The 27976-nt window shown below is 50.5% G+C and overlaps 1 protein-coding gene and 2 long non-coding RNA genes across 13 annotated transcripts; 1 reads left to right on the top strand and 2 right to left on the bottom strand.

Moving 5' to 3' along the window:
• Window positions 1-533: 533 nt before the first annotated feature.
• On the bottom strand, window positions 534-23852 carry LOC107320143 (uncharacterized). 3 transcript variants are annotated; one of them, XR_014935605.1, is made up of 3 exons: window positions 23716-23852; window positions 4122-4232; window positions 534-673 (listed from the first exon to the last, which is right to left on the bottom strand). It is a non-coding gene; the product is annotated as an uncharacterized LOC107320143 (long non-coding RNA). The 3 variants fall into 3 exon arrangements; XR_001558144.3 differs by lacking the exon at window positions 23716-23852 and adding an exon at window positions 9045-9185; XR_014935606.1 differs by lacking the exon at window positions 23716-23852 and adding an exon at window positions 7690-7828.
• TCOF1 (treacle ribosome biogenesis factor 1) lies at window positions 9148-27875 on the top strand. Of its 9 annotated transcripts, none has more exons than XM_015875722.2 (18): window positions 9148-9288; window positions 9471-9526; window positions 11197-11339; window positions 11991-12097; window positions 12224-12566; window positions 13367-13461; window positions 14981-15220; window positions 15620-15889; window positions 19683-19860; window positions 20025-20170; window positions 21990-22163; window positions 22405-22651; window positions 22885-22967; window positions 24072-24300; window positions 24578-25144; window positions 26182-26279; window positions 26785-26824; window positions 27283-27875. In XM_015875722.2, exons 1-17 carry the CDS (start codon window positions 9178-9180, stop codon window positions 26818-26820), a joined length of 3123 nt encoding a protein of 1040 aa, XP_015731208.2. In that variant the 5' UTR covers window positions 9148-9177; the 3' UTR covers window positions 26821-26824; window positions 27283-27875. The 9 variants fall into 9 exon arrangements, with proteins under 9 accessions (XP_015731208.2, XP_015731210.2, XP_015731211.2 ...); XM_015875724.2 differs by having other exon boundaries at window positions 26788-26824; XM_015875725.2 differs by lacking the exon at window positions 21990-22163.
• LOC146757913 (uncharacterized) lies at window positions 18416-19278 on the bottom strand. The gene is made up of 3 exons (XR_014935607.1): window positions 19177-19278; window positions 18941-19049; window positions 18416-18553 (listed from the first exon to the last, which is right to left on the bottom strand). It is a non-coding gene; the product is annotated as an uncharacterized LOC146757913 (long non-coding RNA).
• Window positions 27876-27976: the final 101 nt, after the last annotated feature.

The raw sequence follows: 27976 nt of genomic DNA on the forward strand, positions 1-27976 counted from the left end.
CCACTTAGGGGAGAGGTGACTGTTTGCCCAGGATGTGTTTTCTTCATGCCCTGCTTCTCCCCATTGCACCACGAGCTGCTCTGTGCTAAGGGCTGCTGTAGGTTCTGCTTGCTGGAAGCGCGTTGGAACAGACAAAGAGCCCAATTAGGCGCTGCACTGCTCTATACAAAAGGTATCAATAACCCAGCAGAAGAGCTGAGAGCTCGCTCTCGCTGGAGATGCCAAGAGCACAAATTGCCTGCATGTAAGAGAAAGGCTTAATTTCCATAGAACATGACAGATTAAAGTGAGAGTGGGTGGGTCCATTCTATAATTCATCAGCACTCCCCGCTAGCAGGAGGTGCTGTGCTGTTGCTTTGAAGTTTCTTCGAAGGCACAGGGTGCCCAGGGCCGTCCTGTTGGGGTGGAAGGCACAGTACCCAGAGATGGAGCTCCCCCCACCCCAGCACTGCAACACAGCCCCACTGCTGAGGATGATGATTCCTAGGCGTGAGTCAGAGCAGAAGGTCCTCATTGAAACCAGGAGACCTGGAAGAGTTCTGGACCCTGACCAAGGGACTGCTGTGCTGTGGTGTTAGCTATGCCCAAAGGCCAGAAGAGCTTTTCCTCTCTCATTGCTGTGCGGTGAGTGCTGTCAGCCCGGAGCACATTCTGGAGGTTGGATTCCTCCCTCCTGAATGGGAAACAGAGCAAAACAATGAGGAGAAAACCAAGTTTCCATCAGCTGCATTTCTCAGGGAGTGTTTCACTCCAGTGGAGAGCTCGAGGAGTGATGCTTCAGCACTTTGCATTTGCAGCTAAACCCTGCAAGAGGAGGACACTGAAAGGATGGCTGTGGGGCAGCCCCCTAGTGCAGCAGGGTGGGGGTATTTACCCCCAGGTGGGCAGCAGGGAAAGCACCGTGTCCAGCTCAGAGCAGCAATGACAGAGCAGAAGGCAGAAAACCCAGCTGTGGTGGGCTGCTACCATTAAGGGGATGAAGGGATACATCATCTCCTGCACTGCTGCAGGTAGAAAACCCTTATTATTAGCCCTCGGGTATGTTTTCCTGAATGTTTCTATTAGAAACAAATCCCTTCTTGGGCTGTGGGTGCCGGATCCACAGCGCTGTGCCCATATCTCCATCCCACCCATTGCCACCGGGGGTTTTCTGCTCCCCATCACGTGCAGGGAGGTTGTTGGGAGGCTGAGAGTACCTATATCAATGCTGCAGAGAGTGATTCATTATGATCTGCAGTAATCCTGAAGCTATACAAAATCGCTAATAATAGGGCTTCGAAAGCGACATGTTAGCCGAGATAAAAACTGCCTGGAGCCAAACCTGATCCTGCTTTGCTGAAACTATAAATATAAAGGTATAGCCCATATTTGGCTCCCAGCAACGAGAGCAGAGGGCACAGCTCAGCCCAGGATCTGAGACTGGGATTGGGATCCTGCCTTAGGAAAGCACACACGGGAGAGGCAGACGCCTTCTGTTGGTTCTGGAATGGGCAGAACAGCAGCCCCGCCGCCGCCGAGGCCTCGAAAATCTCTTTGCCATTAACACCGTGTGCTGCAATGGAGCGCGGCGCTGACACGGCCAAAGTCAACAAGAACTTTGCATGGATTTTAGTGCTGTCGGGGGCAGCTTCACGGCTGGAGCCAGCTGAGGATTTTCTGTCACCATTTTCACCGAGGACCGTAAAACTCAGCGTGTCGCAACTTGGTCATTAACGCTGGCTGTTGGCTTTCAAGGTTCTGCCTTGGGAAGAGCGTTGCTCCTCTCTTTCATCCTTATGGCTCTGCCCGCAGACCGGGGTGATGTTTTCTTCCCTGGGGAAGCCTTTATAGTGCATCCAGGGCACAGGTTGGGGAAGGAGCAGGTCTGCCCCACCTCTGCCCACTTCCCCACCGCGGCTCCAGGGAGGCTCAAAGGAGCCCTTCTTAGTTTTTTGTCCAAACAAATCGCGCGGCGTTTCACACCGACCACTTTAAACGAAACCAGACTGTTTAGTCCAAGTGATTACTCATAAGCAGCATCTAATTACTGCTAGTATTTGAAGAGAAAATAGATAAAGCTCCTTGGAGTATACACTGCAGCTTCGAGGAGAGCCCATGCTCCTGAATGCACGTCCTCCTTCCCTATTACAGCCAGACACCGTTACGCCCCATGTCCCTGCAATGCCTGGTCCCCACACACACCCCAAAGCTCCCAAGGGTGTGACTGGCCCCTTTTCCACCTGAGCAAATGCTCCTGATGTACTCTATCAGTTCATGTGCTGGTACAGTTCTCCCTCCTGATACACTCTATTGGTGCAGATCTCCCTCCTTCTATACCCTACCAGTACACACACCGGAGCATGCACCAGTGTGAGATCCAACTGCACCATGTGGGAAAGCAGCTGATCCCAGTGACACAGCGAGCTCCCACCCAGCAGCAGATAGGATGAGGGCTGCCCTTCTGCATGGTGCTCTGCAGGCATTTCCAGCCCAGCATTGGATGGGGTTATGAGGGAGCTGGCCGGAGATCAGCGCCGGAGATGTCATCAAGTCCACACCCGCTGCCTCGGCCTCCTGGGATGGTGGAGGATGAGATTCAGCCTTGGAAGCATCACAGAGCACTTTAATCTTCTGTTTCAAATGTTGTCTTGGGTGGCTGCTGTAAAAGCAGAAATGCAGAGATGGCTGTGCAAGAAGCCCCCTGTCTGTGTTGCTCACTGAGGATGGAGGGCAGGAATGGTGATAGGGGTGGGCAGTGGAACTGCTGCTTCCCCCAAGGATCTGCCCTGGACTGCCCATGGGGATAAAACATTATGAGAATCCCAAGCACAGGGGCTTTGCAGGTTGTTCCTGGGATGAGCCACCTGGGCAGCAGGAGCTTGAAAGGGATGTATGGAGCAACTTTCAGCTCCAAGGCCACAGCCAGCAGGTCAGCAGCACGGGTGGGCAATGTGGGAACAGAAAGGCCATCGCCTCCTCCCTGAGCAGCTTCTTCTCTTCCAAAGGCAGGGCATGTCCCCAGGCCCCAGCAGCCAGCAGGAACAGGGCAGCATTGCATTGCCTTTGGACATTTACCAAGGTTTCCATTTTTCTAGAATTACTCTGAAAGGTGGGATTTGCATTAGACCACCAATAGGGAGCAAGGGTGAGGTTTCTTTCCTTGCACGCTGCAGCAATGGTTGGGAATTCTCCCCTCTCTTGGCAATGGGAACACGTTGCTGATGCCAGCACCAATGCTAACTGAAACCAGGTGGAAAAAAGTCCTCAGCTTCCCAGCACCAGGATCCCATTTCCAGCCAGCAAAGCCTCCAGCAAGGATTTCCAAGAGCCTCTGGTCACTCAATGGCAGCTCAGTCCCCACTGTGCAGTGTCCTGCACCAGCTGGGGACATCCCTGCTTTTGTCCAAAGCCACCACTGCACAATGGGACTCTGTCACCCTCTTGTGGCTACAGGGGCTGACGTTGGTTGGAAACGTCCCACCCAATTCCCAACCCACTCAGATCTCAGAGAGGAAATCAAAGGCAGAGGGAGGCTCACTCGGCTCTATCTGAAAGCCATTGTGATGATGTCCAAGTTTCTAAAGAAACTTGGATAAAACCCCAGAGATTAACAACAGCTCAGGGCTTTACTGCATACTGGAGTTTTGTCTGCTTCCAAAAGAAACATATATATGTGCTTTGGTGGAATCTCTGTGTACTTTTTTTGGTGGAGTAGCCAGAATAAATCCCTTTACTGCAATAACCCCCGAGCAAGATAAGGCAAGGATCTCTCTGCAGCTCCCCCGGAGAAGCTGGAGATGGCTGTCCGACCCATGTGTGTGTGTTGTTCCTGCATGAAACTTGAGCTCTTCAGGTACACAGAAATCCATCTGGACAATGCAGATGGAGACAGCATGGGATACATCCCAACGGAGCTGCCCCCCACCCCATGCTGCTCCCTCTGTCCCCTCCTTTTCCTGCTGCACGGCTTTTGACATGAGTTAAAGCAGCAGAGGAACGCCTGGAGGGGGAAAAATAATCCCCCAAAGCTCCAGCTTCAGGAACGCAAACACAGCCCCTGTCCCACTCCTTCCAGGTAGAGCTGCTTCAATCTGAGTAAACACAGCAGGGCTACCCCGAGTGTTGGTGTTGGCTGCACTCACCTCAGGGCTGCCAGGGCTTTCAGCGGGGCTATGCTTACAGCTGGCCCTGAGCAGGGCTGGGAGGGGGGAGTCGATCATAACAGCCTTTCTGCTTGCTCCATCGACATAGATCTGAGAGAGAAATGAGGAATTAAATGGTTTACTGATGCCATGCCAGTAGGCACACAAACAGTTGGATATACCCAGTGATGTATTTCCCATCTAGATTGTTAAGATTAAGCATATTGCAAGCAAATTTTAATGCCACGTCTTTTACTCATTAGAGTTCTCAAATCTGTTCTTCCTGCTACACAAACTAAAAGGCTGCTTTATATTCTGTAGGTTTAGAGGTGACTTTTTTCCACAATTAATTAGTTTGAAGCTAACAGGGCTGGGTCTATTGGTTCCAGTAATGGAGCCATTGGGATATGCATAGATACAGATATATTTTTTCACTTCTGAACTGCTGTTTCTCATCTGGCAGCAACTGAGTCAACATTATTTGATGCCGGTCTGCTTGCTTAGGCGAAACGACCTGACCATCCCCAGCAAACCCCAGCAGCAGGAGACCACATCACAGCCCCTGGGTTTGGCTCTGTGTTCCCATCCCAGCAGCACAGCCATGGGGCCAAGGGACAGGAGTGGGGACATGACCCTGATCCCCAAAGGGACCGTAGGTGAAGCTGGAGCTGGTGGGGATGGCTCTGCTGTGCTGATCCCATTCCTGGGGACAGAGTTCCTGCACCTTGAGTAGAAATCCTATAAATGTAATAGGGGAATGTAGTGTAATGTATAATCCCTGTGTAGCCAAAGGCAGTAGAGTAGATGTTTCACTGGGCTCAGCTTTGCCTTCAAAAATGTGGCTGGTTACTTAGCGAATGTCACTTGGACAGCCAGGTCCTGGACAGCACCTGCTGCTGGTGGATGCCTAAAATGACCCTAATTGTGTTTGGGAAGCAGGAGGCAGAGAGTTGCTTGAGCAAGGCCGAGCCACAGCGGAGCCATGTACACAAAACAATGCCATGATTCATCTGAGATTGCCATAACCCATCACATTTCATCAGGATGCTGTGGCATTTAAAATGGCATTTCCTCCCATCTGTTGTGCATTAACAGACAAAGAAAAGGAGGAGGGGGAAGAGAACAGCTGAATAAGAGAGGGGGAAAATGGGATTCTGGAGTGAGGCTGTTCCTGTGGCAGCTCCTCGTGAAGCTGTGGGTTGAGGCAGGGGAACTCACTGCAGACCCTCAGCCCCACGCTGCCCCAGCTCCAGCCCACGCTGCTCCCCCAAGCACACAGCAAAGGTTGCTGACTGCCTGGGTGACTCAAAGCCTCACAGAGCAGCACCTGGCAACCCACTGTGCACACAGAGCTGCGCAATGCTGGCTGAGAGCTGGTAAATAGGGGGCAGGAGGAAAGCAAGCCCCTCAGGCCCACCACTGTGGCTGTTTCCTCCTCTTCACCTCCTGATTTCCCTCTGCCTGCACCCTTCTCTCTCTAATTTTCCCTTAGAAATAAGAACCTCTTCCCCCATCCCTGCTTCTCCCTTCACAATACCCCCTTCCCTTTCACTCCTTTGCTCTCCCCCCTGTCCCTTTGCAGTTCCCTGCCCTCCTCCTTCCACCTCCATCCATCTCTTACACTCCCCTCATCCTGCTCCATCCCCATTTCCCCACAAGAGCATCCCAGCAACACCAGAAGAGCCACGGAACAGCTGCCCCAGAGATGCTGTGTGAAGCAGCCTGATGATCTTGCCAATACTAAAGGTCAGACTCACAGCTGGGGTCAGCAATCTGATGCTAAGACCCACCATAGTCACCTGCTGGCAGTGACAAATGCTCCTGTTCCCAGACAGACAACCCACCCCTTGGACAGGGGATCCGGCAGAGGCAGAATGAGCAGTTGGAGGCAGAAACTTCCTCAGGCAAACAGCTGGGTCCACTCAGTATCCTCACCCCATAGATTCTGTGCGCCATGCCAGCATCCCTACAGATCCAGACCCCATAGATGCTTTGTACTATGCCAGCATCCCTAAGGATCACAGTGTCTCTTCACTTTGTTTCATACAGCCTTCATTCCCAAAGCAGCAACAGGCAGAATCAGCTCCATGTCTGAAAACAGCACCAGATAAAACTGTCCATGCATGACAGAGGATACGTTCCCCATGGCTACATCACATTAATGCTGCAGACTTGTAAGTGGACAAAGACACAGAAATGATGCTTGTAGCTTCATGAACAGAGAGCAGAGAAGTGTCCCTGCATGCCCAAGGGTCCAGCAGACGTGCTGAGAGACTGTTAGCCTCCATAGGGCACAGAGGAGGAATGACAGCACCATGCAGCTTCTAGCAGCTCCCCAGGCCCGGGTTTGGCCAGGACACAAACAGTCATTCAGAATGAAATAGGTGTGGACAAGTTTTACCCCGAGCAATAAGCAAATAGCATGTGAAAGTGGCAGCAAGCAAAGCTCTCAGCTTGTGAGGCTGAGGGCATGGAGCGGGGCTGTGCGGTTATTAGCAGACTGAGCTGGCTACTCAATCACAGCCGTGTTATCCCCTGTCTGGATCTGACACTTCTTCCTCCGATCTATTCGTGACTCAGTGTCTTGGCATGGAAAACGCATACCCGAGAGGTTAGCTCCTGAAATCCACCAGGGACGTTTCACCTTCCTAAAATAAAGAGTGGGCAAAATCCTTTCAACGTCCCTCCAAAAAAAATGCAGGAAAAAAAGTCCCTCCTTAATAACTGTATGTTGTTGGGTCTCAGCTGGCTTCGGGCTGAGGTCAGTTTTCCTATTTATAATCATGCAGCTGTTTGCTGGCTGAATAACCGTATTTATTACTTGGCATGTTTACCAAACGCCTCAAATACCTTCTCTACCTCTAATTGTGGCACAGAGTATATATATATATATTGCAGATTAGTTCATTCAAGTGGCTTGTGTTACTACCAGGCCCCGCACTGTGGTTTCCTAAGGGCATTCATGGCTTGAAGGTATAAAACTTTGGACTCGGGTGACCCTGAACTGTAGCAGACACTTGAGGAAAAAAACTGAGCCTGCTTTTAAAGTCATTTGTCCACAGGCACTGCAGGCTTTAACATTAATAAGTGCATAGATGTGGTACTGAGGGACATAGTTTGGTGGGCAGTAGGTGGGCAGTTGGACTAGGTGGTCTTACAGGTCTGTTCCAAACTCAGTGATTCTATGGTCCTATACTATTGCCATTCTTGTAAGCGGCACCTTCTGAACATGTTTTCTCTTTATCTATGTTCAAATCTGTCTTCTTCCCTTCCACATTCTACTGGAATTGGCCAAAACCAAATCCAACCCCTTTTAAACGCAGCATTAGTTGGGAAAGCTTTGTTGCCTTGGAGGGATCCTCTCCTTTCTGCCCAAGGTGTGGGCATCCCTTCCTTCACCAGTAGATTCTTGTGCACCATGGAGAACGCAGGGATAGGGGTGGAAGAGGTTGGGTTGGTTTTCCCATTTCCAGAGGCCCCTGAAGTCATCTTCTCCAGGCTGCATTAGCTCTATATGTTCTGTCCTGCTCAGTCCACCCTAGGACACACATTTCAGGGCTTTCTTTACCTGTTTCTTCCCCTCCTTAGCGGGAGAACTGGGTCTCCAAAGCAGATGCTGGCTGCTAAGCCTCATGCTTTTGTGCGAGGTCACCCCAGAGCAAGGGAACGCTGTCCTGGTCAGCCACAGCATCACCCTTGCAGGGATCCCACAGCCACATTTACAGCGAGCTTCAATGACCATCTGTGTCGGGGGAGGTCACCCTTAGATATGCCCAGCCACGTCTGTGCTTCATTTACAAGAGCTGTAAACCTGCCACCTGGCTGGTGGCTTTATTGCTTTGGATGCTGCTGGTGTCAAAGAAATGTGGTGCAGGAGCCAGCTGGAGCACAGTCAGTTTTCAATTTAATCTTCGCTATAAACGCAAATAAAGGTTCTGTATTTTGAGTGAGTGACAGACACGCCGTGGTCACTATTAAACCTTCTAAAAATAAACCTCTGCTGAAGTGACAGGAGCCAGATTCGTTCCTGGAAAGTATCAGCAAGGAGAGGGGGGTAACAGGGTGGCCCTTCCTCCATGCAGCTCTAACAGCTGCACTGCGTCAGGAGCTCCTTCTCATTGTATGCTTTGTTTCGCCCCCAAAATGCCTGAGCAGCTCCTTGCAGCAGCTTCATGTCCATCCAAGAGTAAATCACTCCATAGCAGTGAGATCTGGAGCGCTTCAGGAGTGAGGCCTGTCCCCAAAGGAGGAAAATTCAGTGGCTGTTGCTGAACTAATCCCTGTCCAGCCCACACACTGCTGGTTATCAGCCCGTCCTCATTGTGGGAGGCATCTGATGTGCTGGAATGCAGTGATGTCAGAACCATCAGTGCACATCCCAAATACCCCTTGAGCTCCCCAGGCCCAGACGGTGCTGAGGTTTGGCTGCTGGGCCCGGCTCCCATAGGCTCCCACTCAGCCCGGTGCTGCCTGCAGCTCCTCAGGACAGGCTCCGTGTCTGGTCTGGGTACCCTCAGCCGGCCCAGTTTGGTTCTGGGTCCAACTCCATGTCTCAGCTACGCTCCCTGTCCTGCTTCGGGCACCATCATGGCCTCCCAACTCCTCCTCCAGACTCCAACCGACACAACCCAATCCCAATGCAGCCCATACCAACACAACACAACCCCAATCTCAGCTCTAAGTCCGAACCCAACACCAACCAACCCAACACCACCCAACCCAACCCAACACCAACCAACACAACCCAACCCAACACAACCCAACACAACCCAACACCAACCAACACAACCCAACCCAACCCAACCCAACCCAACACAACACAACACAACACAACACAACACAACACAACACAACACAACACAACACCACCCAACACAACACCACCCAACACCATCCAACCCAACCAACCCAACCCCAACCAACCTAACTTGAAGGCCCCATCCCCAGCAGCCACTTCCGGCACTACATTACCCAGCAGGCTGCTCGGCAGGAAGCGGAAGTGACGTCGCTGAGCGCGGCACGCGGCGCCCGGGGCAGCGCGGAGCTGGGCCGCGCCATGGCGGCGTTGAGCGGCGGGCGGCGGGAGCTGCTGGCCCTCATCCACCAGCACCTCATGAGAGCCGGCTTCGCTCGGGCCGCACGGGAACTGCAGGCACAGCTGGGACAGGTAAACGGATCGGGGCGGCTGCGGCTGCGCTGCCATCAACGTGGGCCTGAGGGGCGGCGCGGTGTGGTGAGGGGCCGGGTCACGGGCTGTGTGTGGTGCTGCTGTGGTGGGGAGATGGGATGGAGCCGGGGGGAGGAGATGGATGGGATGGAGCCGGGGCTGATCGTGTTCTGTGCCCGCAGAAGCTGCTCCCGTCACTGGCCACGACGCTGGAGGAGATTTTCACCCACTGGGAGAGGTGAGTGGGGGCGGGATGGGGACACGCGTGGCCGTGATGTGCGGGGCTGCCCTTCGGTGTGTGCCCAGCACTGTTTCCTCGGCTCAGGGATAAGCTGTTGCTTAGTTTTGAGATGCTGTTGATGCTGTGGTCAGGTATCCCCGTCCCTCTTTCACTTCCCTTACTGAGCCATGTGCTGTACACACGCATATTGAGTGCAGCCAGCACGTGGAGAATGGGCAGAGACACACAGCACCGTAAGCAAAGCACAGGTAGCACATCTCACTGCAGAAAGGATCTTGGAATCGTTTGATTCCATAAAGATCAGCTGGTCCAACTACCTGCAATGAAGAGATACCCACAGCTCCATCAGGTTGCTCAGAGTTTGATCCAGCATCACACAGAACATCTGCAGGGTCATCCATTGCCTCTCTGGGCAGCCTGTTCAAAGGATCTGCTGCTCCCAGCCTCATGCCTGTACATGTCCAGCCCCAATGACTTCCCACATCGTTATCCCATTCAATGCTACCAGTGAACATCTGCAGCACAAAGCCTCCAGCTGAGAGTGCAGTGGGATGTTATTTGTTCTCACCCTCTGCACTTTGATGCAGAGCCTTGTGGAAGCTGCAGTGCTTACAAAGCAGGGTGTCAGTGGAGCTGGGTGTCAGTGGAGCTGGGTCTTGGTGCCTGTGCTGAGAAGTGCTTGAGTGAAAGCATTCTTTTGGCTGTGCCTCAGCCCTGGGAAGCAGGTGTTTGCTGCAGAGGTGTCTCCTGCTAGGATGCCTCATTCCTTGGTGCCTTGGTCTTGTTCCTGCAAGAGCAGCAGAAAGCCTGGATCTAGGTAAGAATGGAGTAGTGTAAGAACCAGGCTTTTGTAGTTCCTGCTTCTGACAATATATTGCTTTCCTGGGTGTTGATGCCAACCTTCTTCTGTGCCTGTTGTCCTATTACTTTTAACCCTAAGGGATGATGGGACACTCACGTTGACTGATTCCTTGTTCTCTGGTGTCACTCACACCACAAGGGGCCTTTTATTCCTTGCCTGCCCTTGCTCCATCTGGTTTGGAGCTGACATGAGGGATGTGTTGACTTGTGGCTTAGTTTATCCAGAAAGTGTCCTGCTTGGCTGAAATGCACTTTGTCTGGGTGAGCTGAGATCCTCTAGTCTTGTCACTTCATAGGCTGGAAAATACCTTTCCTCAGACTGCTGCATCTCCTTCCTATCTGACAGAGTCCATCCTTGGTCTCAGTGAACCTAGTAGCTGGGATTTGCAGTTTTTAAGGAGCAGCCTTATTGCTGGGACTGTATTTTTGTTACTGGGGGATGCTGGGTGGGTGAGGGAGACTGAAGTGGTGGGAATGCTGGACAGGTTCAGTCCTGGATGCAGAAGGAGCACTCAGAGCACATGCAGCCCTCAAAGGCTGCTGCAGGACAAGCACCTGAGGTCACCACTCCTCTCCTGCATGCAATATACGGAACGCCTGGTCACACATGGCAAATTCTTAGAGTGATTTCTGTTGTATTACCAGCTGCCAATGAATCGGGCAGGCATTCCTCCCCTCCTTGGGAGCTGTAAAGGAATGACACGTATTTGTCCTCAGGCTTAAGCCTGGCCTGAGAGTGGACAATGTTACATTTTTCTATTTGTTCTTCATATTTTCCTTTTTGACACAAAATCCATTTCCTTTAGAACTCCTTCCAAAGCCAGGAGAAGAAAGCTGACTGATGAGGAGGTGGCCATCCCAGAAAAGATTAGAGTTCCTGATCCCGTGAGCAGCTCTGAAAGCTCAGAGAAAGAAGAGGATGAAAAAGAGAAAGCAAAAACTGGAAATGGTAAAGCCTGTAAACTCCCTGAATTTCAGAGTAACAGTGAGAGGTTACATAGGAACAGTTCAGTTTGCTTGGCTAGAAAGAATACTTGAAAAATCAATGGCTATTCCCTCATGCTCTTAAGACAACAAATTTATCAAATTTATCTGATTTATCTCATGTAGAGTTTTTGAGGAGCACAGATGTGTGCTGAGGTCAACCAAAACCTTTTATGATTCACTGGGGAGGGAAGGGATTGGGTATTGTAACTTGGATGAAGCCTTGGGAATTAAGCCCCAGCTGTCTGCTTGGCCATGAAAGTAATTTGTTTTCCCAGATGAGGGAAAGACATTTTTATTTGGTCTGGACAGTCCTTGTACTGTTGATGTGGGAGGCACTGGCTTGCACAGCCTCACAAAAGTCCACGTGCCTAAGGTGTTTTAGCTCAATCTCATCTGCTGTAGTACATCCCCTGGAAACATGCAGATCAAGTCTTGGCTGTGGTGAGGAGGATGGGGTAGAAGCAAGGCACCTACATGTTGTAAGAGCAGCGGCTGTGGTGCTGAGGCAGATATAAAGATGGGGCCCTGCCCTGCCTGCTGGGAGCCTTTATGGACCACAGACTATTTTGATGTGAGAAGGTCTGTCTAATTTCTCTGTGGCTCTCATGTGCAGCAACTGGCGTTTCCCCAGTCACAAACTCAGCAGTGAATGTAGAAAGCAGTGAAGATGACGACTCTTCATCAGAAGAGGAAACGCCGAGTGGAAAAGGTGCAGTTACGGTAAGGGCATACTATCTCCTTAGTGTTATGACTTGTCCAGCTGCAAAATTGCTGCTTAAGGTAATGCTGTGTCCAGTTTAGCCCCTCATTTTTCTATAGGCTTCTAATTTCTTTTGTTTTCTATAGGTGACACCAGCTGTAGCGAGTGGCAAAGCTGCCAACTCCTTGCATTCTCCTGTTAAACCCGCTGCTCCAGGAAGTAAAGTAGCGGTGCCCTCTGCTGCAAACAGAACTGTGCTCTCAAATAAGCAGCAGCCCAGTGCATCAGTTGTGACCCCAGCCAAGGCTGGGCAGAAACTGCCTGGTCCTGGGAAACCTGGAGGAGCTGTAGCAGCTGTGAGCCAAGCAGGACAAAGCAAAGCTCCTATAATTACCAAAGCACCAGAAAGCTCCAGCAGCAGCAGCAGCTCATCAGAGAGCGAGGAGGAAAAGGAGACGCCAACTGTGAAGACCCCAGCCCCCAAAGTGGGTAAGGAGCCTGCAGGGCAGAGTGAACGCATGTGCTGTGCTCTGGCTTCACTGCAGATCAGATCCCAGCCATACCATCTGCACGATGCTTTCAGTTCCCTTGCTGGAAAGCTCAAAGCAGTTGCTTCTGGAGAGGCTGCAAAAATACTGCAAAGCAGGCAGATCTGAAGCTCTGTGGGATGAATCCAGCATGCTTGCTTCCATTTTGAGTTGCACATGTTGTACTAAGGAGCCTGTCTGCATCTCTGTCAGCATCGTGCTCTGCAGGGCTGGAGATGAATGTAGCGTATCTGAAGAAGATGCAGTACCAATACAGTAGACACTTTCAGCTTTCTAGACAGGCACTTTAGCATCTTTGGTTGCAATTGTAAAGTGATTATTTTAGGGTATTTTGTTGTTAGGAGAATCTCTTTTACTGCTTTGATTGTTGGGGGTGAGGAATATGGTGCAAAACTCTTCAAATGTTCCTTCTCTCAACTCTTTTCTAGAGGAGCTTCAGCCAGACTGGGGTGCCCCTGCGGGGAGCTGCGTGCAGCTTGACGGCTCCCTGCATGGTCTGAGAAAGGCCAGAAAGGGATTTCTCATCTGCCTGCACTTGGGGGAGGTGTGCCTGTGGGTAGATGTTTGCTTGGAGAAGCAGTTCCTAGCAGGCAGCTGATGCTTTTGGAAAGACTAGGCGAATCCCGTTAGCCCCTCACTGCTGGCTTGTTTTGTTTTCCTGTCTTCAAAAGCTGCATTAGCATCGTGCTCAGGGAGCTGAGAGCAGGCAGCAGCTGTGTCATCTCCTTTCTCGTATTTCAGAGCTGAAGCAGGCAGCTGGGAAAGCTGAGAGCAGCAGTGAGGAATCAAGTGATGAGACATCGTCTGAGGAGGAGCTTGCAACCACAGCAGTGCAGGTAACCTCTCAGGTCCTCGTCCCCAGGAAATCACTTCCCTTGCCTTGAAAGGGAGAGAAAATGCTGCACTGCTTAGTTCTCTGCAAGCATCCCTTTCATCCCCAGATGGAGAAAATCGCCAAATCCAAGGCCACAGAAACATGCTGTGTAGCTGAAAGCTTCACTAACCTCTGCCAGCAGCAAACACTCCATTCTAATTCCTCCCAGTGCCTGAAGTGGGGAGAAATCCTTTGATCTGTAGGAATTGATTAAACATTAAACACAACTGTACAGATGTAACTTGCAGAAGGAAGGCAGGTTGGCCAGGCTGTCTATGGACAAGTAACTTTCTTCAAGTGCTCAGCTTTGGAGTCTGAACAAGCCTTTCCTGATCAAAGGCAGTATGGTGACCTCGCTTAATACAGATTCTGCAATTACAACAGTCAGTTTCTTCTCCCTTAAGTGTGTAAGATTCTCCTGTTCTTCCTCCCGTTCCCAGGCAAAACCAGCTGTTCACAGAATCACAGAATCACAGAATTACCCGGGTTGGAAGGGACCTCAAGGATCATGTAGTTCCAACCCCCCTGCCTAGCAGGGCCACCAAACATACACATTTACTAGATCAGGTTGCCCAGGGCCCCGTCCAACCTGGTCTTGAACACCTCCAAGGACATCCACAACCTCACTGGGCAGCCTGTTCCAGGACCTAACCACCCTTCTAGTAAAGAACTTTCCCCTAACATCCAACCTAAATCTTCCCTCCTTCAACTTAAAACCATTTCCATTAGTCCTGCTATTATCAGCCCTTTCGAAGAGTTTACTCCCCTCCTGGGAGTAAGTTCCCTTCAGGTACTGAAAGGCTGCAATGAGGTCACCCCGCAACCTTCTCTTCTCCAGGCTGAACAAACCCAACTCCCTCAGCCTGTCCTCATAGGGGAGGTGCTCCAGCCCCCTGATCATCTTTGTGGCCCTCCTCTGGACCCTTTCCAAAATCTCTATGTCTTTTTTGTACTGAGGGCTCCACACCTGGACACAGTACTCCAGATGGGGCCTCACAAGAGCAGAGTAGAGAGGGACGATCACCTCCCTATCCCTGCTGACCACCCCTCTCCTGATGGAGCCCAGGATCCCATTTGCTTTCCGGGCTGCCAGAGCGCACTGCTGGCTCATGTTAAGTTTCTCATCTATCAGGACCCCTAGGTCTTTTTCTGCCGAGCTGCTCTCAAGGACACCCACGCCTCCATGGGAGACCAGAACTCAGCCTCCCCTTGATCAGGTGGCCTGTAGTATACCCCTAATACCAGCTGACCTTTATTAGTCCCGTCTCTAATCCTAACCCACAGGCTCTCAACCTGTTCTTGACTGTTTCTCATGGGGAGCTCCTCACAGTTTATCCAATCTCTGACATAAAGAGCGACTCCCCCACCCTTCCTACCTCGCCTATCTCTCCTAAAGAGCCTATAGCCGTCGATGGTAGTATCCCAATTGTGGGAGTCATCCCACCATGTTTCTGTGATAGCAACAATGTCATAATTTTCAGAGTGCATCACAGTTTCCAGTTCCTCCTGTTAAAGCAGTGCAGGTTAATTCAACACCTGTGAAAACTGCACCTGCTACTTCAGTGTCCTCCAAGAAAAGCACGGTGAAGCAAAGTGCAGTGACACTGAACCAGACCAAGCCTGGCTCTGTAACGGTTCCAGTGGCTGCAAAGCCTGATGACACCTCAGAGAGCAGCAACTCATCAGACAGTGGAAACGAGGAGCCTCCATCAGTAACCCAGGTGCATCTGTCTGACACTGTCCTTACATGCTTCTCCAAGGCTGGGAATTGCCATGGTTGGATTTGTCTTTCAGCTATAAATTACAATAAATGGCATGTAATTTGGTAAACTGTTGTGCAGCTTAGCTTCCTTCCTGTGGAGAGATCTCCAACTTGCCTCAGTGGAAGTGACTGGTAATACCAGAAGGCTGATGTAGAATGTCTGGTCTTTCCTTATCTTGGGACACTGTCCCCAGGCAGCTGGATGAAAGGATTCCTTTTCTTCCAGTTGCTGATCTTCCTTCAGCATTTGTCCATCCCAGGGGGCTCTGAAATCTTCCCATGATTACAGTCTGAGGATATTAATTATGCTACCATGGAATTTGCCTTCTTTCACACTGTCCTTTCTTGTTTTGTCCAGTCAAAGCCATCTTTAAAAACCTCCCAGGCCATCCCATCCCCAGTGAAAACCACACCAGCAGCATCACTCTCCAGCAAAGCAACTCCAGCAAAAACACCTTCGCTGTCCCAAGGGAAGCCAGCATCGAAACCAGCAGTGCTAAAGCAGGCTAAAGCCACACCAGGAAGGACTGCTGCTCCTGCAAAGCCAGCTGAAAGTACAAACCCAGCAGAGAGCACTGACTCTTCAGGCAGTGAAGAGGAGGATCTGCCTGTGCCTGTCAGCCAGAAGGTGGGTGATAGTGCATTCAGCTCACTCATAGGGAACGGGCTGCACAAAGCAATCGTTCAGCCATTAAATGCTACCACTGAGAAATTCAGGTTGATGATTAGACTTGATAATTGTGAAGGTCTTTTCCAAACTAAATGATTGTATGATTCCTAAGGATTCTCAGGATCTTCCATGAGGGACACCACTGCAAAAACTGTTGGAAAGCACAATAAGCTCAGCTGAGGAACAGTGTCCCAGCAGGAACAGCATCTGCACGTAGGGAATAGATGGCAAATGCCTCTTGTGAACTAGTTTGATTCTGGCTGATTGATTACATTTGTGCCTTCCTCCTCTGGAGTGGGCCTTGTGGGGGTTGTCAATGGTTTGGTCTTGCTTGACTCCCCTGCATGCAGTTGTTTAGAGCTGTCTCTCAGGAGCACTCAGACTAGAGGCAAGTCCCTTTGTGAAAGCATCCTCAGTTGTGAGAATATCCTCAGGTCCATTGTATGGATTCTTGCTGCACTGACTCCGAGCTTCAGAGCCTTTTGGAAAGCGCCCTGAAAACGTTTTGGAGTTGGTAATTATCTGCTGAGGAGGAAGGGAATCCGGGGGCAGAGCCTCACGTGTCCTTGCAAGGAGGCTTTTTGTCAACGCGTCCTTTCAGTATTGACAGGCAGGAGCCAGAGAGGCTCTGCATTTTTGTCTTTATAGCCTTGGTCTGCTGAGGTGGGTGGAGGGGGATGCTTCTCTAACAGTTGGCTCTGTGCTGCTCTCTTCCTGCATTATTATACGTAGAGATTCAGCTGTGGATGGCAGGAGCAGTTATCCTGATAGCTGGGCCATGAGGGATTCACTGCAAAACTATTGAGACTCATCCGTTCTAGCAGGGTTGCAGTTGAAGGACGTACTGGGGTGGGTTTATTTCCTCCCCGTGTTGGTTTGAAGCTGGCAGCAGCAAGTAGCTGTCTTGCTAGTGGCTGTTTAACCATTTCAGCATCTTCGTTCTTGCAAAGCAGCAATTACCCATCACTAAATGTAGTTAGCAAAGAAGAGCTTGTCATCAAGGGAGCTCTATTTTTGCCATACAGGCTGTTTCTTCTTGTGTTAGTAGCCTGCAGACAGGGACCTCAAGTGAAGCCTGAAGATTAAAACGTTAGGCTTAGCTGTGTCCACAGTCCTGTCCTCCCAGTCAAACTCTTAGCTCATCCTCACCATCTGCTACTTGGGCATATGCTAACCACTGACTTGCTGTATCCTGCAACTTCCTCTGGCTTCTGTGCAGGATCCAAACAGATACAGAGCGTTGGAAGCTGCTTCATCTTTCCCTGTGGGGGTGGATTAGCACAATTAAAATGAACATCATGCCTAAATTGAACTGCTTAATTGGTGTGTTTACCCCTGAAGACTCAGGAATATTTAGTCAAAGAAGTTGACAAGGTGTTTGCTTATTTTTGGAGGGGAGGATGGTGGTGGGGGGACAGAACAGATTGACCTTAGAGTCCCCATGAGCTGCCTTTCTTTTGGAAATGTCAGTTCTGCTCTGCTTTCCACTCTTCAAAGATGGCACCCAAGCCCACTGTGGACAGGCTTCTGTTTCTGCTTACCAGGACTCGGTGTGAGCTGCATAAAGACGCATGCTGGGAACTTCTGTCATCCTTGAACATCCCAAAGAAACCCACACAGGCTGTGCTGGTGGAAGTTGTACCTGCAAGTTTTTGTCTTAGATTGCAGGTCCTGTGAGGAGAGGCCAGATCTCCCATGAGATGAGAAGTCTTTCCCTCTCCCTCCCCATATCCTGTCCCTATGCTTACTTGCAGGTGGCAGTGCTACCTTCACTGTGTCTTGACACAGCTGAGCTATTGATTTCAGTTCTGATACATTGGTGACACTTCTACGGTGAACAGGCAGCAGTTGAATGTGATTGTTACAGTTTGCTCATTGCACGTGGCTTGGCGTTGCTTCCCCCTCTTGTCATGCAGCACTGCATGATGCAAATGGACCCAGCAGAGTGACAGATGGATTATGCAGGAGCTGAGTCATCACTCGTACTGATCCACAGGCAGCTCCTGGTTTGGGGACTGAAGAAGGAGCAGGAAAAATGATTTCCTCTTGAGTTATTTTCCTCCTCTCTGAGTTACTGCAGTACCCGTGACTCTAAGCTGTCAGAACCCCTCGCCTGTGTTACTCTGCTCAGCCACACTGCTGGCCTGATTCTGTCTGGAGCCATGCCATGGGACGTGGTGGCTGTCAGCCATCTGGCAGTGACCGGGATCAGGTGGATGGAGGGACCTTGGCCTCTGCCCAGGAATATCTGAGGAATCCCGAGGCTGTATAAAGGCTTATGGTGGTTTCTCTGTGGATGCTGTGATAATTGTTCTGTGCCAGGATTCTTCCATCCAGTTCTTCCACAGGTCTTTTCCAATCTCTTCTGAAGTTAGAAAGCAAAGCAGCCCTCCTGTCATGCATCCAAGCAGGGGGGTAAGCCAGTCCTGATGCTGTGAAGGTCTTAAAAGGGAGCAACTGGGTTTTGATCTCAGTACATTTTTGCCTTGCACAGTGCTGCCTGGGAAGGGAAGGGGATGGAGCTAACGCATTCAAGTAGACCATGTGAATTCTAGTGCTGGCTTCAAGCAGTTCCCTCTTCAGCACTGCAAATCTGGCCTCTCTCCTGGAGATAGTGACTCACTGGAATCAAAACAAAACAGACAAGTGAGGTTTGCTGCCCCCCTCCCCCCCCAAGTGCTTTTGGAGGTTTCTGTTTCTCTAAGCAGAGTCAAAATGTGCTTGGCTTGATCCAAGTGCTGTTCTGTAATGGGATAAACATGCAGATGCTGTTGTCTGTTTAGTGTTTGGCTTGGAGATGATAAACACTGCCCCAGTGGCAGCCCTCAGTGGGGCTGTGCCAGGAAGCACGATAGGATCCATCTTCCTGTGAGGCAGCTGGGCTGCTGCTCTCGGCTGCTGGCCAGGGCTAGTGGAGGACTGAGAGCAGGCAGGGCTAGGTTTGCAGCATTGCAGGACAGGAAAATGAGGATGGCAGGGACTGTACAGCAGGGCAAGAGTCTGTCTTACCCTCTTGCAGCAGACCCCAAGGCACGGCACCAAGCAGTCTGTCAGCATGCATGGCAGATGGGGGCTGCCTGCCCTGGGAAGCATGATGCTGCTCTTTGGCAGAACAGCCCTATACAGTGGAAATAATACAAGTATGGTATTGTACAGTTGAAATAATACAAGTATAATGTACAGTTGGAACAGTACAAATATAGTCAGAATAAATAGCCAGAGGGTAACTAAGGAAAAGGACTCACCAACTCTGAGGCCTTGAAGATGGATGCTCACTGATGTCAAGGCTTACAGCAAGAACTCCACAAAGGAGCAGTCTCCAGAAGGACATGCTGCCTTAGTGGTGGTCAGCCCTTAAATGGGGTCTAGGAGAGGTGCAGCCAAGCTCCACCCCTTCTGGGAGCACAGCTGAACTACCTTCACCTGTGCTCCCACAGCTGACTCATTGCTTGCCTCAGATGGTTAATCAGAGATTCGGGCTGTGAACAACAGTTTCCCTTACAAGCCCAAAGATGAGCGGTGAGCAGAGTAAACCGAGTGGGTGCAGAGCAATGTGAGCTCGGAGAATATCTGCGGGCAGTGCAGCTACCAGATCTGTCAGCAGGCACTCCCTGTCACTTGCTAGCCTTCAGCAGTGTGCAGGAGGGATGTCTGCAGCCTTCTGCCCAAGCTATGAGAGCACATCCCAGTTGAGATGCAGGGTTCTTTCTGTTCTACTGATACCTGGGACTGTGTTTCTTTTTTTGTTCAGAGGTTATCAGAACAGACTGGGCCTGTTCCCAACCTGAGCCAGGCTGCTAAAGCCGTGACTTCTGAAAAGGCAGGAGGAAGCACCTTAAAGAATGAGACCTCTGAAAGTGGAAGCAGTGACTCGTCTGACAGTGAGGAGGAGACTCCAGTATCACAGACACAGCCTGCACTGCCTGCTGGTGAGTCTCGTGTTAGTGACTAGAATCCCTTGCCTTCATCCTTGTGGTTTCCTTTTCTACCCTGTAAATGGAGCTGCCCTGCCTGATGGTGACAACTCCCGTCCTGGATAGCCAAGGAAAGCAACTCTTTCTCATAGTAGCAATTTCTTATGCTTTTTCTGCAGTGAAAAGCAATGCTGTGCCCCAACCAACAAGTGTGAAGAAAGTACCAGCTCCCACACCAGCCCCAGCCCCTTCTCTGCCTATGGACAGCAGTGACGACTCGAGTGGGGAGTCAGATTCTGATGAGGAAGTAGTCCCCCCTACACAGGTAAAGAGCTACTGACCTGCTGAGTGTGGGTGCTGAGGAGGTGCCTCAGGACTAGAAGGTAGTTGAGTGGGTGATGCATAGTGCAAAGAAGAGTCCTTCTCTCAACTGGATCAGGGTTTCTTGGCAGCATCATTGGGTCTCAGAGACCCCATTTCTGGGTTCATTTGCATTGGGTGCATTTCGGCAAGCTTGGTGTACGTGAGAGCAGCAAAGGGTGTGAATATTTTGGCAGAAACATGATGATGTGTGAGCCCAGAGCTCCTCTTGATCTGTGTTCCTTTTGCCCTTCTCCAGGGAGCTAAACAGACTGGAAAGGCAGCCAAATCCTTGCAGGCAAGAGTTTTTCCATGAGCTGGGTGGCTGGATTTCGCCCCCCCTGTTTCCTCACAAACCCTTTGCAGGGGGTTGCAGCTGCATCAGGAGGCTGGACACATCTGTGCTGAACAAAGAGACAGTGCACTTGCTGTCTTTGAGACAGAGAAGGAGTCAGGCCCCTACTTTAGAGAGTGGAGATGACCCACCCAAAGGCACTCCTGTGTTCATGAAGCCAATCCCAGCTCTCTCAGCTGTCTCTTCACATCTCTTTGTATCTCCATGCAGATACTATAGGGCCATAGCTGAGCTCTACAGGGCTTGAACTGTCTCTGCACCCCTGCTGTAGCTTGAGCCCAAGAAAAGTGCCACATAAGGAAGCTTTGACTGTGGAGTGCGGTTGTCATTCCTGTATGATAGGAGCTTGGGTGCTGCAACGGAGCTGGAGCCGAGTGGCCAAGTGCACTTCTTGTCCTACTTGTCTGCACATACATATTCTCTTTCTAGCCAGCACCCTTACTGGGAGAGGGAGGTGATGAGCATTCAAGGAAATCCTTCCCCATGTTGGCTAATGCTGCAGCCAATGGAAAGGCTGCCTTCTTCTCCCCAGCTGGTGGGCAAGGAGCCAGCCCGAGCAGTCCTTGATTAAAGCTTATTTATAATACCAAGACTGTATAAAATAATGCAGTTCCTGTAACTTGAGCTCTGTGCAAGACGGCTGAGAGCTCTCATCAGATCGGCAGTTCTCTGTATTGTGCAGCACTGCCTTGTTTTCTGAAAGCCAGATGTTGTGTGAGAAATGTCAGCCCACAAAGGCTCAGCTTGTCAGAGATGGTGAGAGGGAGGGCTGCGCACGTAGCCTTGTTTGTAACACAAAGCAGGAGGCTGAGAGTTCCTTTGCTGCCCCTGCTACCTCCTCTGCTGGTGTTTGTGTCTTGGACCTGATGTCAGTGTCTGATTTCCATGCCCGTGGCTCTTCTATTTTTAACCTCTCTTACGTTAAGTTTGATGAGAGGCTTCAAGTGTGAGGAAACACAACTGCTTCTTGTTAATTTGCTCTTTAATCCGTGACTTGCTTGTGGACCTGAAGGCAGATCTGACCTGCAGTTGGTGTCCTTGCTTTATCTCTGTCGCCAATTAACCCTGAATGTGTTGTACCAGTATGTGAAAGAGTCCAGGTGCCTGCTCTGCAAAATATAGTCTGCAGTAACAATCTGGCTAGTGAATAGATAGAATAGATATCTCTTGGCCTGCAAGTACATTGTATTCTGTTTGCAAGCTCTCTGTATCCTTGCTTTCTGGGCACTGAGCTAATGCAGGAGGCACATGCAGGGTGCTGGCCATGCATGAGAGCTCACAGTAGACAAAGCTGACCAGTGAGGAAAGCAGAACAAGAGCATTAGAGCTGTGCTGAGAGTGAAGGAAGTAGCAATGGATTGGTGTGTGCTTCTGTCTGTTTTCTCTCCAAGTCGTGCTCTGTCCTATTTTTCTTTCATATCTATTTTAGACTCTGTCCCAGCAGAACATCAAACCAACCAAGGTTTCAAGCACAGTGGCTGCGAAAGCTAATGCCACAACACCTTCAGGGAAGGGAATAAAAGCACCCCCTATCCCTTCAGTTTCCAGAGTGTCTGAGAGCTCAAACAGTGATTCCTCAGAGAGTGACACAGAAGCAGGAGAGGTAAAGGCAGAGGAGATGAACGTGGGGAGCTTCCCTGGGGAGAGTGGGCAGAGGGGGTGAATGAGCTAGAGCTTGAGTCTGGTGTATTGTCCCTTTCTGCAGGAGAGTGCTCTATTAAAACAGAGAACCACTGTTATTGCACTGATGTTGCCAAGACCAACTGTTCTAGGCTGCTTTCTCTGGTCACGGGCATGAGCAGTTATTCCTTCTTCCATATGCATTTCATCTTTTCTCTCCTTAGGCTTTTCCTCCTCCTTGCCTGAAAGAGACAGCTCCCATAGGGAAAGCTCCTCCAGCCAGCCCTGCTACCCCACAGGCTGCTTCCATCCTGAGAAGTCCCACTGCCAAGTCAAAGAAGCCAGGCCTGCAGCCAGTACAGGATGCCAGGCTGAGCCAGACTGCACCACTCACCCAAGCAGAGGAGAGCTCAGACAGCAGCAGTTCCTCTGACAGCGAGAAGGAGACACCCAAGCAGCCTCCCAAACCTGGTCAGTTCTCCCAAGAAGATGCTCTCGGTGTCGTGGGCCAGCTTTTTGTTACCCTATGGGAGGTGTATCTCCTTCGCATTAGTAGCTAGAGAGTGATTTTTCTCCAGCTCTGCAGAAGGCTCCCCTTTGGAGGGAGAAGGCCTGTTGGTGGCAATCCTCATGTGCTGTGTAGGTGAACTAGCCCTGAGTAAGCAGTGGTGGGTTTAATGGGATGAACTGTGTTTCTCCAACAGGGATGCTGCAGAAACCAGGAAAGACTGAGCCAGATGACAGCTCCTTGTCAGAGTCCAGTGATGATGAAGAGGCAGTATCACAGGTATTGTACCTGAGCAGGCTGTGGGATCCATCTTGCAGCTGACTTCGAAGCAGCAGATAAAAGGTTGAGTTTTCCACCATAGCAAATGGAAAGCTTTGGTAGGATTAATAGCAGGAAAGCAAGGGTTTCCCAGTGTAGTGCTGTGAGCAGGGCTTTCTGGTGTGGGAAGGCAGAGGCTTTGAAATCTAGAATGCTTCCCCAGGCAGCCAAGCCCTGGGTTCAGAGCTCATGATACTTTTCCCTGCAGATGGGAGGAGATGGTACCCAGCAAGGGTAAAACTGATGCATAGTTCCAATAGCAGCAGGATTTTTTCCCCTTTTACTTGTAACTTAACCCCTATTCAAGCCTTTAAATTCCCTCTGTAAGTAACATACAGGGTGTGTAGCACATCTGTAGTGCATTAGCTGTACATGGGTGCATGCTAATGGCCAGGAACCTCCTGCAAGCCTGCTTTACTGGGTGAAAACAAAGCAGAGACCCTATTACCATCAGCTCTTGCTGTTGCAAGCTCAGGGTATGTCTGTGCTGGCTCCCTCTCCTGGCAGCCCTGCCTTGCCATGGGCTCTCTGCAGAGCGGGCTGAACCATGGATTATCACTCTGCAGGGGGCCTATACAATCAAATGTACAGTTGAAACAAGGCAAGAATAGTTATGTATGGTTAGAATAAGACAGGAATAGAAATATACAGTTGGAATAATACAAGAGTTATAAATAGATAGCCAGAAGTATCCATGGGAAAAACTCACCAACTCTGAGGCCTTCAGTCAAGATGGAAAAGGTTGAGGCTTGCCACTAGAACTCCACAGAGGAACAGCCTCCAAAAAGAGATGCTGCCTTAGTGGTGGTCAGCCCTTAAATGGGATCTAGGAGAGGTGGAGTCAAGCTCCACGCCTTCCGGGAGCACAACTGAATTACCTTCACCTGCGCTCCTGCAGCTGACTCATTGCTTGCCTCTGATTGTTTAATCAGAAGTTCAGGCTGTGATTAACAGTTTCCTATACAGGGCCCTTCACTTGGAGTATGTGGGCAATATCAACATGTGTACAAGGTGTGAGGGAAGCTGCTCTTCTGTGCCGTTTCCTCAGCGTCTGTGCTATTTCAGTCCCTCCTCACAGGTTATATGAGCCTCTCCAAGAGCCCAGCAGTACCTCAAGCACCAAAGACGGTTCCCCCCCAGCCTGTAGGCAACACAGGGCAAGGGAAAGCAGCTGTGAATGCCACTAGCTCCCTCGCCAAAGTCTCTGTGAAAGCAGCCCCAGCTGACAGCTCCAGCAGTGACAGCAGTGACTCTGACACAGACATCGAGCAGGTGTCTGCAAACCACAAAGCAGGTGGGTCCTTTGGCAAGGCTGGGAATCTGCCTGGCACAGGAGCAGAGCTGTGTTGGCACAGGAGAGTGACACTGGGGCCAGGGCCTGTTCTGGCTGTGTCTCCACTGCAAAACCCAGTGTGGGGTGCTGCTGCCGTCTGCTGGCTTCCCCTGGCCATGACACAGCCATCTCTGCTGTAGCTGGGATGGCCAGCACATTCTTCAAATACATATTCCCCTCCCCTGCTGCAAGGAATGCTCCTGGAGTTTTCATCTCTCTCTTGTCACTGTTTCTGCAGAAAGCAAACCCCCTCCAGGCCAGGAAGCCACAGGGACATCCAACAAAGAGAAGGGGGCAGGAAAAACTGATGCAAATCATGCCAACCCCAAACCTTCCTCAGTCAAGAAAGCCCTGGCTAACAAAGAGAACGATGTTGAGGCAAAAGGGACGCAAGCAAACCCATTGCCATCTGCACTGCTTACAACCCCACAGCCAGTGCAGTCGAGTTTGGAGAACAAAAGTGAGGTCACCAGTGCTGCTGGAGTTCCTGCAGTGCAAACACCAGACGGGTTGGAAGAGAAAAAGAAGAAAAAAAAAGAGAAAAAAGAAAAGAAGGAGAAGAAGAAACCTTCCTCCACAGCAGACAAGGCTGTGAAAACAGCTAAGGGCAAAGACAAAGAGAACAAAAAACAGAAAGCATCTCAGAAACGGAAACATCCAGGAGAGGATGGAGCTGTTGGGCAGCCCAAGGAAAAGAAGAGGAAAGGGCAAGGTAATGAAGAAGTGCCCAAAAAGAAGAAAAAGAAAGCAGCTGATGACCAGGAGAAGCTGCCAGGAAGCAAGGAAAAGAAAAAGTCAAGTAAAAGTAAGTTTCCGTGTGGTGTCATGTGGGGCTGTGTTCGCAGTGGGTTCTTGCAGCTGATGGGTGCTCAGCCTCTGTTTCAGGGCAACCACCTTCCCATCAGCCTTGTCTCATTCCTTTCTGGCCCACCCAAAGCCAGTGCAAGATTTTTAAGTCCCCACTTTAGCATTTTTTCTGCATTTTCAGCATCAGGTCATACAGACAGCTGGGCTCTCCTGCCTTTCTCCCATATCCAACACAACACGAACCATGTCATACTTACATTGATCCTTGTTGCTTGCAGAGCAAGCTGATGTCCCTATGCAAATGTCATGGGATGACCTGTCTCGTGGTTTTCTCCTTTCCAGGCCTTTGCCAGGGCTGGAAGTATCCAACTCAGGGCTGGCAGAGGTCAGACTGTGCTGAACTGCCTGAGACCTCCTTGTGCACCATGTGATGCCTTTCTGTGCTGGGCTAACACAGGAGCATTTTTTTATCCTTTGCAGTTCAGAATCCATTTGCACGTTGTAGCTATTGTGGACTTCTTCTTCATGAAAGAGAAGGAAGATGGAATGGGTGGGCAAGATTTGCTGGGCTTTCTGTTCTGCAGAGATATAGCCCTTCGTTTTGGAGGAGACAGCCTTGTCTGTCAGCCTCTGTGTGGGCTGTAGCACAGACATGCACTGGAGCTTCTTGGTACAGTCGTGCTCAGCTGAAACTTGTGTCCATCTGGTGTTGGTAGCTCCCCTTGCTTTGGTTTCTGGCATGTGCTCAGCTGCTCCAGCATGGAAACAGTTCCTCAAGGTGGTTGGACAGCAGCAAGTGGGAAGAAGGGCAGCCTGCCTAATTCTGCCTACACGTGTGCAGGAATCAAACTACTCAGGCCTCAGGGTACTGCAGTGGGCACAGCTTCTTGGTGGCACAGCTCTGCCCTCACCCAGAGGTGCTGCCATGGGTTGGATGTGATCAGAAACTCACCAGGAATGCCTCCTCCTCAACCAAGAGCTCCTGATGCTCTTTATGTCCCCTCACAGAGGTCTTAGTTGACTTTTCTTTCCCAGAGAAAAAGACGGGAAAAGAAAAGAAGAACAAAAAGATGCCCACAGAAGGGGAGTCGACAGCAGATGGCTCTGCTGAAGTTCACAAGAAGAAGAAGAAGGTATGAGGGAGACCTGGGGCTGGGTGCCATGGGGACAGCCTTTCTGAGGGGCGCTTGTGACACTCATTCTTGCAGCATTTGAGGCTGGAGGGGAACAGAGCCATATCCTGGCCTTGCTGATGGTACAGAGCCTCAATACAAAAACCCTGACCTTTGGTCGTTTGGGGTTGGGGTGGATTGAAGAAGGGCTTTTTCCTGTATCCCCCAGGGGAGATTTTCCCTTAAAAGGAACAAGCCCTGAGGCACTTTTGTTTTTAGGGGTCTTGCCTGAGGAGTAAGCACTATTCCTTCCCTGTTGTCAGCAGGAACTGGAGCTCCTGAGGGCTTTGCAGGCTGTTGCATCCCATGCCAATGGCTAGGAAAGGGTGGCAGAGGGAGAAAGAGGGTGTTCTTGTCATCCATCTGTCCTTGGCACCTGAGGAGCATCTGTGGCTCTTGGTTCTGCTCGGTACTCAGTGTTTGTGATGCAGATACACTGATTTATTTCTCACCCTTTCCTTTGCAGAAGAAGAAAACAGCTGAGCCGGAAGGATTGTTGTGAGAAGGTACATGGCCCATGGGAACTATCAGTTGGTACCTCTGAGCGGTGGTAACCTTGGCCAAATTCAGTGCTCCTGAGCCAGTCTTGGGAAGACATTGTGTCCTCTAACCATCCACTGTGTGAGGCAGCCTGGCCCTGTATTAGGGAGCCAGGGAGCGGAACAGAATAAGGAAGGTCATACAGAAGTTCGCTGGCTTCTCTGGATGTTTGACCTCTTTAGCTGCTGAAATCCAGATGCCCAGCCTAGATGTTGCTGTCCTCTGTCACCAGCAGAGATAAGCGGCCTGTGGCAGTGTCTGTCTGTCCTGGCTGACCACAGCGAGCTTGGAAAAGTCATGTGGATGAGCTGGTGAAGTTCTGGCCATCTGGAAGTGGACCAGATGAATCTGTCTCCACTCTGCTCAGCTGTACAGCTGTTATTCTCTTCACTATCCCTAATTCTCTTAACTCCTCTCCCCAAAGGTACCGCATCCCTGTGATTAAGGATTTATGGGTGAAGATCAAACAGAAGAGTGGAAAAGGAAGCTCGTCAGCAGAATTCTGACTTCTATTTCTTTTATAAATAATAATTTATATCTTCTTTTAACTGTGACTTTTAGAGCAGAGTGACGTAAACTTTGCCTCCTGCTGGGGCCCAGAGCTGTGTTTATTGCCCCCCCCCCAAAAAAAACAGCTCATGTGCTGCACTAGAACTGAACCAAGGGAGATGGTTTGGCCAGAGAAGTGCAAGCGTGCAGAAACTGCTCTCCTCCCAGCTGCTGCCCAGCCACCTTTTTTTTCTCCCCACAGAGCTATATTTTATAAGAGAAACTTTTACTCTTCTTTTTTTTCCTTCTGTGATTTGTGGTGTCAGACCTTCTGCTGCCTATGGAAGGGAGCTCTTTGGGTTGAAGTTTCTATTCTAACAAACACTGACGGCAATGGTTGTTGTATCCCTGGAGTTGCACTGAACAGCTGCATCCACGGCTGTTCTCAGCCAAGGCTGCATTTCTTTGTTTCTTCTTTTTTTTTGTTGTTTTTTTTATGGAATACAGAATAAAAGAGGAACAGAGGGACTTTGCTTCAGCTGCATCTGAGGGATGAGGGTGAGAAGGCCTGTGGGTTGGGGCTGAGCTGGGTGGGGGCAAGAGCTGATTCCAGAGGACGCTGCAGGTAG

This window comes from Coturnix japonica, chromosome 18 (genome assembly GCF_054131305.1).
Source record: "Coturnix japonica strain WE chromosome 18, WE-NBRP24, whole genome shotgun sequence".
Lineage (NCBI taxonomy): Eukaryota > Metazoa > Chordata > Aves > Galliformes > Phasianidae > Coturnix > Coturnix japonica.

Excerpts from the sequence above, each read along its gene's own strand:
- TCOF1 (XM_015875722.2), top strand. The coding sequence starts at position 9,178 with ATGGCGGCGTTGAGCGGCGGGCGGCGGGAGCTGCTGGCCCTCATCCAC. Across the intron at positions 13,462-14,980 it reads TTGCAACCACAGCAGTGCAG|AGTGCATCACAGTTTCCAGT; the intron begins GTAACCTCTCAG and ends CATAATTTTCAG. Across the intron at positions 15,221-15,619 it reads AGCCTCCATCAGTAACCCAG|TCAAAGCCATCTTTAAAAAC; the intron begins GTGCATCTGTCT and ends TGTTTTGTCCAG.